Below are 13,496 nucleotides of genomic sequence, written 5' to 3' on the forward strand. Positions count from 1 at the left end.
TCCATGGCCACTGGGTTTTACCATCAAGGATTCTGCACCCAAAACACAATTTGAAAAGTCAGCCCTCACTCCCCACCAAATTATTCTCTGGTTCATATGCATTCCCCAAGGAGGGGAGCCCATGTACTTCCTGAGAGGGGCAATGACTTCCGGCTACTCTAAATTGCTAGGATAAGCTTGGAAGATACTTGCTTTGTTATTTTCAAAGAAGTGACTTTTGCCATAAGCCAGAGCCAAAGGGTCCCTCCAGTGGTGCTGCCGCCCTCACTCACCTTGCTGGGATAGTAATGGTGTGCTTGGCAACGCGGGATCATAGGTGGGAGGACCTGGGGGCGGGATTGCCGGCACAGCAAAGCTCTTCAATGGGTGGGAAGGGCGAACGTGGGCTGTAGGAAGACTCTGGCCTGAATCTTCCTCTTGGGAGCTGGCCAAGTAAGAGGAACTGGTAGCACCTTCAGGATCCTGGTGATCAGTACAGCATGTTTGAGACGAGGAGGCTGGCATGGTGTCAGTGCTGGGGGTATTTCGAACGGATTCTACAGCAGGAAAGTCTAAATGTTAGCATTTCTTCTACCATGAATCATATGCACATACCGGGGTTCTGGCTACTTCTAAGGGCCCCTGAAACCAGTTCAATAAGCACTTAGGATCAGTGCTAGTCCAAGGGAAGATGGTTTAGCACTACTGACAAGGCCAGGTAGGAATGGACTAACCTAAGAGAGTCCCAAAGAATTTTGTCAACCAACCGCTCTGCTGGAACCTTCTCACCTACACAGCTAAGTGGTCACAATTTTACAGATTTAAAGTTCTCCTCAGTACTTACTGTGTAGTACACAGAAAGATTCCTGAGACTACTGTCTATTAAGATGTAAATAAGTATAAAAAGAGATTAAAACATCACTCCTTGACACTCAGCCTTAGAAGCTGGTCTTTCATAGAGTACACATCTAGTCACTAAGGCTGGCTGGGTACCTGACAAGTATCTGCCCACAAGGCCTGGTGGTTACTACAGGAGAAGCAATGCCACAGGTGGTAAATATGTCCTTTGCGGACTGTGTGCAGCCTCACCAGAGCAACAGCCCCACAGCTCAAGTGAGACCTGGACAACCAAATAGTCCAGAGGTCTGCAAATAGCTTTAAGAGCATGCCATAGGAGGGGTGTTTGGGTCCAGAGCGAAAAACAGGGGTAGATAAGCTTGGAGAAGGGGGAGACTAAGGAAGAACATGATAATCTCAAAATACGTGAAGAGGGCTCAGAGCTGTTCTAGAAGGCAGCATGGGGGGATGGAAAAAGCACTGGCTTTGGAGTCTGATAAACCTGGACTCTAATCCTGGCATACTAGCTGGGTGAATGTGGCAGTCACTGAAACTCTCTGTTTTTTTTTCACCTACAAAACAGGAAGAATAAAATAACTCACTGAGGATTGAGAAGATGTATGAAATGTGCTGAACACGGGACCTGAATAATTGATAAGGCTCTTTTCTTTGTAAATTACTGAGTGCTTACGCTGAGCCAGGCACTATGTTATGCCCTTCGTATTCCTTACCTCCCTCAGTCCTCATACTAACTCAGAAGGCACTGGGAGGTTAGGCATCGCCCAAAGATGCAGATAGAATGGGTAGGGCAGGGATCGGAACCCCTGTGCTCTGACTCCCAAGCCCATGCTCTGAACTACCACGTCAAACTGCCCTTCCATTTCCAGTACCACATGGCCCCTGACCCTGCAGCGGCAGAAGCAGCACCAAGACCCAGGCTGGCCATAAGAGGAAGCCCTTTCAAACAGGGGTGCAGACCAACATCCCTGTCCTGAGAAGGGGCCCGGAGGCACCAGCTCTCCGCAAATAGGCTGCACCAGCTAGTCAGGAGGAGGGCCTCCCCTGACCCCTAGAGTCCTCAACCTTAAAAAGGAAAATAAACCCTTTTAAGTAGTAATGCATGAGTAGCCTGAAGAAATCCAACCTATTTCCCTGCCTGTTTTGCTGAGGTATCACTGAATCTCTTCCCTTGGGCTCTTAGGAGACAAGTCACACCAGTCACAAGTGCTACTCCCTTAGCTTAAAGACCTTGGGTCTCAGGGATGAGGGACTCCCCTCCCCCTAGTGCTGAAAGCCTGGCTGTGATGATAACCCTACTAGGACTAGGTCACTTCTCATCCTCTCAAGAGGTGCACCAAGGACCTTGTTTCTTGTGCTTGCTTAAACAGCCACAGCCACAGCTGGGAGCTGCTGGACCCACTCCGTGTGATCCTCGGCCAGGGAGAAGCTGGTCAAGGAGGGTTGCAGGGAGTAGCAGAGAAAAAGGCAGGCTCCAACTGGGACCGTCAGCTTGTATCAGCAGGCGATTGGGTCAGCTCTGGGCACAGAGGCCTACCTCGGCTGCCTCAACGGCCTTAATTTCATACATAAGCTTCTGAGGGCCAAAGAGATGGTGGGAAATGTAAAAAAAGAAGATAGGGCTGCCTACATGAGTCAGAGCCCTGGCCTGCTGCCACAGACCAGGGCTGTCTTGTGGTATAACTACAGAGGGCACCAGGCACACTATACTCTCAGTGAAGGGTGTGCCCTGAAAGCGTGCAACACTGCTGGCTCACGAGGAAAACTATGCTGTACCTAAACTTCCGCTTGGTGAGGAGTCTACTTCCTGACTGACTTACCTCTCAGAGTTTAAGACACACAAAGTTCACACTGGCCAAGGGCTTGGACAAAAGGAAAGTGCTCTTCCTACGTCAAGTGGTGGTGACACAGTAAATGGTCTCCAGAGCAAGGACTGCCCTGGCCGGTCCGAGTCACGCCTAGCCTGCATGTGCAGGGCTGGTGGCAGCTCGGAGCTCCTCCAGAGACACAGGGAAACACAACAGTGAGAGAATGCAGATGATTTCTAGAGACTTGCTCTATGTTTCAAATCTATCTTCAGTGACTTTCCCAGTCATTAGTTTACCTTCTTTATCCCCCTGGTCATTAAAGCGAGGAACCCTCTAGTGATGCAGATCTTTACTTTGCCCTCTCTTCACTCTCTGCCCAAGTCCGTACAGACTAGTGCTTTCAGCAGCACTAGACTACCTGGCTGAGGGCTGGGCGGGGCTGCCCTGCTTCTTGCCAACCTTTGACCCCTCCTAGTCTGAGAGGAAGGAAGAGGGGCTAATCTGGTTGGGAAGAGCCTACCATGCACTCTGGCAGGCCCACATCTTAGTGGGTGGGACTCCTCTGGCTTAAAAATAGAGAAACAGAGGACATAAAAATGCTTTCTAAGAGCACATCTGGAGGTCTGCTCTCTGGTCCCTGTTCTGAGACTAAGTCTGTGAGCCAGAGGGTAGTTCTCCATACAGCCTCTGGCAGATGGTCTCTCCCTACGGCAGGACCCCAAACCTGGATCTTGAGGGAGAGAGCATAAGGCCAATTTCTGACATGGGTTTAAGTGGCGTTGTCCAAACCGAGTAAAGCTTTGGGAGAGGTAATTGTGGGAGTCAGTAGATCCCTAAATAAAGCTTTGACCTTCATTTGATGTTTTAGGTATATTTCAAATTGATCAAAACTTAAAAGGGGAGGGGGAGTGTTACTGGCAACCCAAACTTCTAGCATGAGGTTTTGAGGTGCTTTTAAAAAATGGAATTCACTTGAAGTTCTCTTGTTTTCCAGAATGACCAAAATTTAGTCCTACTAGTAACATCATAACTATTAATAGACAAGTTTCAAATGGTGGAAAAAGAACATACTGTACATATGAGAAGCTACTAGATTTTTGCCTTAAAACTGAGAAGATGGAAGTTCATGCTCATCTAATGAGGAATTACAGTATTTGTTCCGTTTACTGTCTCCTCACCTTCACGATTTCCTCCCTAAAACTGTTTTGATAATGCTATTTCCTGAGATATCCCAACTGGGGCATGGTTGTCTGGCAATGCACTGCAGATTTTTAGGCTAATTTCTACCTGTTGTTTAGAGATGATCTATGTCTGTGCAGCCCCTTGTAACTTCAATCGTCCACCGGGCACATCCTGAGGTGTACAATCTGAGGCACAGAATTCAATGTGGCCCCGTGGTACTCCTCTCACTCCGGGCCACAGCAGGAGGAATGCAGTGAGACCTCAGATGAGAATTTACCTTATGGCTGCCCTCCAGACCCTCCCAACATCAGGGTGACTATGAGGCAAAGGCTACCTCTAGTGTCTGAAAAATCACCCAGAATGAGATTTCCTTTCAGATTGTAAGATTAAAAAAATAAAGAAACTTGAAAACATGACTGAATTAAGATGCAACTTGATGGAACAGGACATGGTTATGTGATTAGAGTTATTGCGTTTTTACTGAAAGAACACCTTGCACTGAGTACTTAACAACTTAGGGAGAAGAAAATGGGGTGAGTTTTATAGAAACAAATTCGAGTCAGTGACAGAAATGTTATGATACATAAATAACACAGAAAAATTCCAAATCCTTCTAAGCAGGGCAAGTCCTCCCCATCTGGGCTTGCCAACTCCCAGGATGCTTTCCATCGGGGGCTCGAGCCTCATCTCTCACCTGTGGAATTGGCCCTGTCTGAAAGGGACAGGGATGTGCCAACGGGCCACGGGCTGCCCGGGTGGTAGAGATGACTGCGGGCTGGAGGAGCGAGGCTGCTGGAGTGGAAATGATGGTGAGGGTTATCGAGGGGATGGATGGGATGGGCACTAATCACAGCTGTGAACGAACACAAGACAGAGAAGTGCTTAACGTGCTTGCACACACACACAAGTACAGTTCAAGAGCAAAGCCGCCCCTGCCCCTCCCATGTGGTACGACCGTTCCCTTGGTTTCTGGGTGGCAGCTGGATGTGAACAATTAGCCATGGATTTTACATTTGTTTTTTTAAAAAATCAACATACTGCTATGTATTTGTCTACACACACACACACACACACAACAAAAAAAAAAAAAACCTTGGAGGAATAGGTACTAAAATGTTTATGAGGATTATCTTGTGGGGGAAGAGTGGTCAGGAGTCAAAAAAAAATTTCTTTTGGTTCACCTGTATTTTCCAATTCTTCTACAATTAACACGGATTACAGGAGTTATTAAAACATCGAACTGAATATGTCACAAAATATAAATCCATTAGCAAACAAATGATGGTTGAGGTTTCTATCATTTTTTTTTCTCCTGCTAAAAAAAAATACAAGCCTCTTTTCCTCTGATTATATTCCTAACACGTTCCGTTTTTCTTACAGTTGGATGAGGCATGCAGTAGGCATTGAGGCTGAATGAATGAGTAGCCGCTTAATCAGTTTTCGTATCTTAAAAGGATGCAAACGGGCCCGAACTCCAAAGTTGTAAGAAAAGTATGGAACACAGGCCTATGGCACCATCTCTGACCGCTTCTCTTCTCGTCTGGAAGCTCAGCCACATCCATTCACATTTTAAAATATAAATGGATCTTTCCTAATTGCCTCTTTCCATCCCACAAAAGCTAAGGAATTTGCTGCATTTAGCTATAGAATCCAAGTTTCCACACAGATATCTCATATACAACCTTCTATGAAGACAAAACACTTCTTTAATGAGGCTTCATTATTGATTGAGATGCAAACAAACAAAACCAGAAGCCCAGCTGGGGAATAAGCCTCTCTTTGGTCCTCCCTTAGAGCACTTTTAGAAACAGAATGTTTAAGACCAACATGGTCAGCTCTAAACCCTTAAACAGGCAAACAGGTGGGGCTGATTAGGAACACAGGGGATCTTTTTTTTCCCTCTAAGTAAGGGCTTCACAAACTATGATAAAGCTTAATTAGCCTTTGGAGTCTATTAAATGTCTCTGTCATCAAGGATCTCCCTAGATCTTTGTGAGGCCACTCAAAATTACTCTGGTGAAGAAAAATCCTAGTCAATAAACAGGATGCTTTTATTCTCCAGCTATTTCCTGTCCTGGCCACTTGCTGGACAAGCAGATGGCTCCACCAAGAGACCAGAAGGCTCAGGTGGTCCTTCGGAATAAAACACTTGGAAAAGCTGGCAGAGGAGGGTTCAGGGCAGTCTGGGAGTCAGCATTTCCTTTAGGGGGAAGATAGGTGGTTTTTAGGAGCAAGAAGCTTCAGAATCAGCATTTTCTAGAATTGAGGCTAGGACGAGGGAAAGAAGCCTCCTGATTTTTACCTAGGAAGTCCAACCTGCAAAGCATCCTAGGTGTGCAGGACTCTAACAAAGAAAAACAAAATTGACTTCCTCTTTTTAAAGGCATTTCCAATCTTTCCAAGTAGAGTAAGTAGAAAAAGAAAACAATGTGAGAGTGCCTGCCTAGATTACATCTGGCAATTACTAGCTGTCAGCTGACTTGGATCCTGATGCTTCTGAGCAAGGTCTTGTACAAGGCTGACCGAGTCCAGCCCAATGCTGGCAATAGGAAGGTGGATGGTGAAGACAGACTTCAGGGAGCTGCAGCTTGAAAGAAAGGACTGGAGCCACAGGCAGAAAAGGAGATCTCAAAACCTGAAGGTCACAAGTACATCGGGGTACCTGGTTTCCAGATTCCTGAATTAAAGATTCCACTCACTCACCCAACCATTAAGGCACAAATTAAATAATACTGTATATTTATGTGTACACCTTACCCATCCCCCTCCCAAAGAAAGAAAAAAGAACTGTTACCAACTGGTATAACATATCTTTTCTCCTTAACATTTAAAAATAAGCCAGTTCAGGTAAAAACTAAAATCTTATACAAAACAAATAAGCAGTCAAGCTACCGTCTTCCTATAAATTAAAAGCAACTATAATGGATTTACTCTTTTCAGACATTTATGTTTTAAACCTGGGGACCCCATCCTGGGCACCTCTTATAAGAGGAAAACCATATTTTTCCCCCTGCATGTTTCCAAGTTCAGGCTCTTCATTTTTCATCACGGTCCCTGAGCAAAACTACTTCCTGCAGAAATGACCTATTAACGAATCAGCCTTTCTCTTCCAAAGCTGATTTTTAGAGGCTAGTGCCTACATGTTTGTGCACAGTGTGTGTATGTGTGTGTGTGTGTGTGTGTGTGTGTGTGTGTGTGCACACTTACACACTTGGGTGTTTCGCCAGTTTCCAAGCATAGGGAGTCATGGTTCATTTCTTTGTGTGTAGGGTATCTGTGGTTTAAATCCCTGCAACTTGTCAACAGAGAGATGCCTGAGAGTTCTGAAATCAGACATCTTATGAAATGAATAACAAATTCAAAGGCTCATTTAGGTTAAATTGAAAAGTGATCTAATGGATGCTTTCAGGATGGGCAGCGTTAAGGCTTACTGGGCACCTGTTCAGCTTAGAGCAAATACTTCCAAGTTTTTTAAACTTGCTCTTAGTAGGCAGGTGGTTTTGTATCACTCTAGGCTGGTGCAGGCACCCACACTGAGAGCCCCACTGTGCTAGCTAGTCTGAACTGCTTCTCTATCTTGAAAACAGTGACAAGGGAGAAGACACAGTCGTTTTAAAAAAGAAATTGGTCTGTCCCATTGCCTTTGGGTTTTCAGTCATGATATTTCACTTTGGATTTCAAACGTTATTAAAGAAGGCTAGGTAACTTCTATGCTTATGAAAGTGAGGCAAATAAGGTTTCAAATAAGGTTGAAAAATTGTGTTTTAAAAACTCTGTTTTATAAACTTAAAACTTCTCTAAAATATAAAGTCCACTAATTAGAAAAAATTCTCTAAAATATAAAGTCCACTAATTAGAAAAAAATCCACAGGTGCCCCATCAACACTGCGTATCAGGAAGTCTAGGGAGTACTGTGAAATTTGGCTTCCTCATTTGTGCCATGGAGATGCTATGCACATTGTCAGGGAGACTGGCAACTTCCCTGTTCCTGAGAGACTGAGGGAGTTGGCTTTTTAGCTTATTTATCTAAAGAAAATAGTCTCACGAATAATATTAATTGCAAAGTATGTTTGGTATTTCTTCCCTCAAGGTGCCAGCTTCAGTAGGTTATCTTTTGTGTTAGGATCAAGTGAAGTCAAAGAGATCATTCATAGTTGCTCCCCAGAATGACTAGATATACTGATAGCACAGGGCAAATGAGAGGCTTTTAACTTACGTTGGGGTGGCTGGGAGTCAAAGGGCATCATCATTTTTGGTCTCATTCCTCGCCTTCCAGCCAGTGTAGACATGCTGTCCTCTGACTCATGCCCTAGACATCAAATACAGAGATTAGTTACAAGTGTATGCCCTACGCCACTAGGTAGGCTCAGCAGTAGAACATCTCTGGTGGGGGACTCAGGACTCACAAACACCATGATGGGGATGAGGTGTTTCTGCAGGAAATGAAATAAAGAGGCGAATGACCGGTAGTGCATTACAGGAAGTCTCTGCTGAGAGTCAATGCAGTTGACACAATGCTGCCTACCATGCTTCAGTGTGGTGTCTGTGAGTAAGGGCATCCAGACCAGAACATTCTGAAAACCACAATGACAGGTGGACTCCAAATGAAGGGACAGGATGAAATGTACAGACGTGGGCTAGGTTGTCTCAAATGTTTGAGTATCGAGTTGGCAACACATGAGAGGAGACCTAACAGATCCAGAAAGCTATCTCATCTGGGTACAGAACCTCTCCCCCACGACAAGCTAGCTATTTTTTTTTTTTTTTTCCTTCAGGTTAGCTATTCTTTACCTGATGTTGACCAAATCCCACCACACAGATTTCTTTAAACCTAACCTCACATAGGAATCACCAAATTGAGGCAATTGTAGAAAACAGAAAATGATTTAAATGGAAATAGTGTCCCCATATTTGGGGATAACCTGCACCTCTATATGAATTCCGCCTTTGATGGATGTTGCTGTCCATGGAATTGTCAACTGGCGTGATATCTTGAGAGTTCCGAGGAATTGGAGTATCAGTCATGATGGGATTTGGGTCTGGAGACTTATCGATGGGTTTCAGCTCCAGTCTCTCATGATGGATCCAGAGGTCTGGGGGTTTGACATCTTTGGAGTTCCCTTTGTACTTGTGGGAACCATTCACTGATTTGCAAGCAGCTCGTTTCCTAGGCACAAATTTAAGAGGGTTTTTTTTTTTAAAGTCACGCTTTTGAACATATTTGTCAAAGGCTTGAGTGACTAAAACTGCCCATCTGAGAGATGCTTCAAGCAAAGGCAGAAACTAAAACCACACAAACGAAACAACAAAAAACTGAGGCGGTAAGTTCACTTCAGGGAATAATAAGGGTATCTCTGCTCTGTCCACCCATATTTAGAGATACATACAAGGGCACATTTGACTACTGCTTTGTGACTATTTTTTTATCAACAAATTAGACAGCATTTTAAGATTAAACAATCTCTAAAGCAGAAGGTTTCTCCTCCAGTTCCAAACAATAGACAGAAAACATTAATCAGAAATGTAAGAGTGGAGTAGAGGTAGTCTATGGCTCATAAAAAAGGAAGGGAACATTTTAGGTAACCCAAACAAGGACTACCAAACAGGTAAAGTCACGAAAGCAGATGACAGTGTCTACTCCTCTGTGCTTTAATTTCTCCATTCGCTCACTCATCCACTCAGTAAGCATTTATTAGGTGTCCATTGTATGCCAGTCAATCCCTGTATTGGCTTGCTGTGCCCACAGCATTTCTGGTCAAGTGAGGAAGACAGATATTGAACTAAGTATTTTAAAATATTCTGAACTTAATGAAATGCCAAGAGTTACAGTTACTTCTTAATAGTTGCACATAAGGTGGAGAGGACAAACCTGGAGGAAGAGGTGATGCCAAAGTTAAGACTTAAAGAAGGAAGGGTGGAAAATGCCTTCCAGGTGATGAAATCAGCTTATGTCAAAGTCCTGCAGCAGAGCACAACAGCCTGGTGTATCAGAGGGATTGTAAGAAGTCCTGAGTGGTGGGAGCACAGTGAACCATGGGAAGAATGACAGGAAATGATGGTGGAAAGGGAGCCCAGACCATAAAGGGCTTTTAGAGACATGCCAAGAGTTTAATTTCACTACATGGTTTTAAGCAGGAGAGTAAGAAGATCAATTTTGAGTTAAAAATTTATGTTAACTGTGGTGTGAAGAACGGATTTATGTGGTAGGGGACAGGAGACCAAACAGGATGCTACTGCAATAGTCTTAGCCATGACTGATGGTGGTTCAGGATAGTGGAATGAAGGAAAGGGGCACACTTGACAGCTCTTCAGGGGGCAGAAATGACAAGATTTGGTCATTTGAGATTTGGTGGGGTGGGAGTAACGAAGCAAGAGGAGCAGATGATGAAGACAAGGTGTGAGGATAAGCCATTCACTAACATTGGGATTAATGCAGTAGAAGCAGGTTTCACAGAAAAGATTATAAATTCTGTCTTGGACATGCTGAGTGCCTCTGAGACACTCAAGAGGAAATGCAGAAGAGGCAAGTGGTGTGCAAGTCTGAGACTCAGAAGAGAGGCCCTGGCTAGAGATAGAAACACAGAAGTAACTGGAATGTCAACAGTAAATGAAGCCATGGGAGCAGATATCACTGGGGAAGAGCATAGAGGGAGAAGTCAGTCTAGGACCAGACCCTAAGGAAGGTTTGTATTTGATGGCTGGGTAGACAGGAGGAGCTGTGAAAAAAAAAACAACCATACAATCATGAAATACAAGAGAAGAGAATGTTTCAAAAGGAAGGAGTAGTTGAGTTGAACACTGTTGAGAGATTAAGATGAGGACTAAAAAATGTCTACTGGCTTCAGCAATATGGAGGTCACTGGTCCTTACCAAAAGCAATTTTGATAAAAGTTGTAGGAGCAGAATCCAGATTGAAAAGGACTGAAGCATGAGTAAGCAATGGAAAAGTGGACGAGTGGACGCAGTAATCAAGAAATTCTGTGGTGAAGGGAAAGACAGGCGTTTGTAAAAGGCCAGTGGTAAGGACAACGCAGCAGAATAAGGGTTATAACTATACTGATTTCTTAAGATGAAAGAGTCTGAGCACACTTAACTGCTGAAGGTATAGAACCGAGAGAGTGAAAGGTTGGCTGTGCTAGAGAGGGGGTAACAGCAAGTATAAGGTATTAGAAAGATGAGAGCCACTGATCCAGAGGATAAATGAACAACTGGAGGAAGTATGCAGAGGAAGGTTTTTGGATCCAATGGTGGTACCCGGAGGTAGTTCTCATCTGCCAAGGGTAAGGCGGCTAATGAGGAACATGTTGAGAAGCAACGAGGCCCTAAATGCTCGGTCATCATTGAGGTTGCAAGAGTCTATAAACAGCTACAATTGAAATGGGAGGTACTTCAGGTATCAGAAAGGGAGAAAAGTGATAAGAAAAGCTCACATATTTTTTAGTATTCATGGAACACCTGGAAAGATGGTCACTGGGAGAGGGGGAGGGAAAGCTCCATGAAGACTGAATACAATTCTTTTTGAAATGTTTGTTCATGTTTGAGAGACAGTGTGAGTGGGGAGGGGCAAGAAGGGAGGGGGATAGAGGATCTGAAGTGGGCTCTGTGCTGGTAGCAGTGAGCCCGATGCGGGGCTTGAACTCACGACCTGAGCTGAAGTCAGATGCTTAACTGACTGAGCCACCCAGGTGTCCCCTCGGTACAATTCTTTTTAAACCAAAGGACCCAAATCTGTAGGACTTGCAGATTCAAGTACAAAGTACAGAGCCTATTGTACAGAGCCTATTATCCACTCAGTTTCCTACCTCTCAATCTGAAGAATAAGTATTTTTTATTTACTTTGAATTTTAAATTCCCCAAAGCACTAAGGAATTATGTCACTTTGTTTTTTTAGACTCTTTTAAATAAAGATCTCAAGATTTCTGAAACTAGATATAAAACTAAGTTCATAAAGGTAAATAAATGTGAAATGCCAAACAAAGAAGCTTGCAGGAAAATTCTAGAGTAGAAATAATGTCATCTCTGAGGCTTTTAAGAGAAACCGTTTTCTATAATCAAAAGGGGACAAGGAGAGGTGTAAGAGGCAGTAACCAGGAGGCTTATAAAAGGAGCTCCCAATCCCTTGGAAAAGAGATGCTCTGCAAGATCTAGAAAGCTACTTTCTCTGGGCAAGAGAAAGATTCAGCACCTCACATAACGTACACAAAATGACATGAAGCTGTCACTAGTGGCAGTGACAGGGTGGTTAGTCTGTACTCGTCCTCGGTACTAAAACCAAATTCATTGTTATCAAACACAGGCATCTTGCCTTGGGCAGACCAAGTCTGAGGGATAATCACAAACACTAACGTGAACTGTTCTCTCTCTCTTTTACGCAGCAGTATCTCCATCTTACGATCTTTTAGGATACTGCAACTGAAGTCGTTTTATTGCCCATAATGTGTTTTGCTATTAGGGCTAACTCAGGAACCTTTTTATTTTTGGTATCTGTCTCGCTGGCCAGATACTATATAGGAGTTGAAAGCAGTGTTGGGTCAGGGATTCTGTCAAGTTCAGGAGTGTAGGCTGTTATCAAGCAGTATGTAACTCAATCATCTGGCTATGTGCTTTAAACAATTACCACGACCCTCAGTATCTCAGAGGAACTCAGAGCTAGCAGCCACCTGACCCCTCTGCTCATTTGATATTCCGATCATAAATGAGCCTTTCTTATTCCCTAAATCAGTATCTGTCCCCACTGACCCCCAACCTGCCCCTGCTAGCCCTAACCTCAACTTCCACACTTGGTAGCACTTTCTGGAAAATATTCTTAAACTTAGATGTAGAATAAAGAGGGCTGTGGTCTTCCACTTCAGGTATATTTGTGCCATGAAAAAGCTTGTAAGAATGCCCATAAACCCCTGTCCATATGGCTCACCATGTGCGCCTCTAAACAGTACTCCAAACCAGCAAGGCGGGACGCAGTCCACTTTCCTCTCCAGATCTATTCTCTATGTGACCCTGTGACCTGAGAGGTTGAGTCAAATGAACTATATCTGCTTTATGTGGCTTCCTATGGATCTGGCCAACAGAAGACACAGGCAAGAGACTGGAGAGTAGGAGTTTTTAGCCTGTCCCCTCCCTGCTGGGCTAGAGGTTGGCAGAGACTACGTTCCTACAACCACACCCAGTTCCTGTCAGAAAGCCCTCTCCTACTGCTTCAGACCTCTGAACACAGCTATTCTTCAGAAAGACCTCTTGCCCTTTTAGGCCTAAGGGTGACAGTAACCATCATGGCTGCTGGCCCTCAAACATCTCTGCCTCTTTCCTAACCCCACCTATGACTTTGTGAATGTCCTAAAGGGACCATTTAGGAAAGAGTCAGGTTAGGAAAGAGAATCTTCCTTTCACTCTTTTTGAGTGTGCCACCTCTCTCCTGCCAGGACACCGAGTGATACATACTTATGAGAACCATTCTTCTTTTCCTTTAAAAATATTTAAAACATAATTTTTCATGTACAATTAACCCTTGAACAACATGGGATTGAACAGTAGGGGTCCACTTACATGCAGACTTTTTTTTTTCTTAATTTCTATTTAAATTTGTTAGCATACAGTGTAATATTAGTTTCAGGCGTACAACGTAGTGATTCAACAATTCCATACACCACCCGGTGCTCATCACAAGGGCCCTCC

At 44.1% G+C, this 13,496-nt stretch overlaps 1 protein-coding gene across 9 annotated transcripts in view; it reads right to left on the bottom strand.

Annotated features, from left to right (window-relative positions):
• NEO1 (neogenin 1) overlaps positions 1–13,496 on the bottom strand; it is a 236,168-nt gene that overhangs the window by 5,043 nt on the left and 217,629 nt on the right. For 7 of the 9 annotated variants that reach the window (XM_045449150.1, XM_045449149.1, XM_045449148.1 and 4 more), the window contains 4 exons: positions 8,753–8,991; positions 8,041–8,133; positions 4,519–4,677; positions 273–536 (listed from right to left, as the gene is read on the bottom strand). In XM_045449150.1, coding sequence (XP_045305106.1) covers positions 273–536; positions 4,519–4,677; positions 8,041–8,133; positions 8,753–8,991 — 755 coding nt within the window. The remainder of the gene's footprint in view (positions 1–272; positions 537–4,518; positions 4,678–8,040; positions 8,134–8,752; positions 8,992–13,496) is intronic. The other 2 variants (XM_045449152.1, XM_045449151.1) reach the window with 1 other exon arrangement.

This window comes from Leopardus geoffroyi, chromosome B3, assembly GCF_018350155.1.
Source record: "Leopardus geoffroyi isolate Oge1 chromosome B3, O.geoffroyi_Oge1_pat1.0, whole genome shotgun sequence".
In the NCBI taxonomy this organism is placed as follows: domain Eukaryota; kingdom Metazoa; phylum Chordata; class Mammalia; order Carnivora; family Felidae; genus Leopardus; species Leopardus geoffroyi.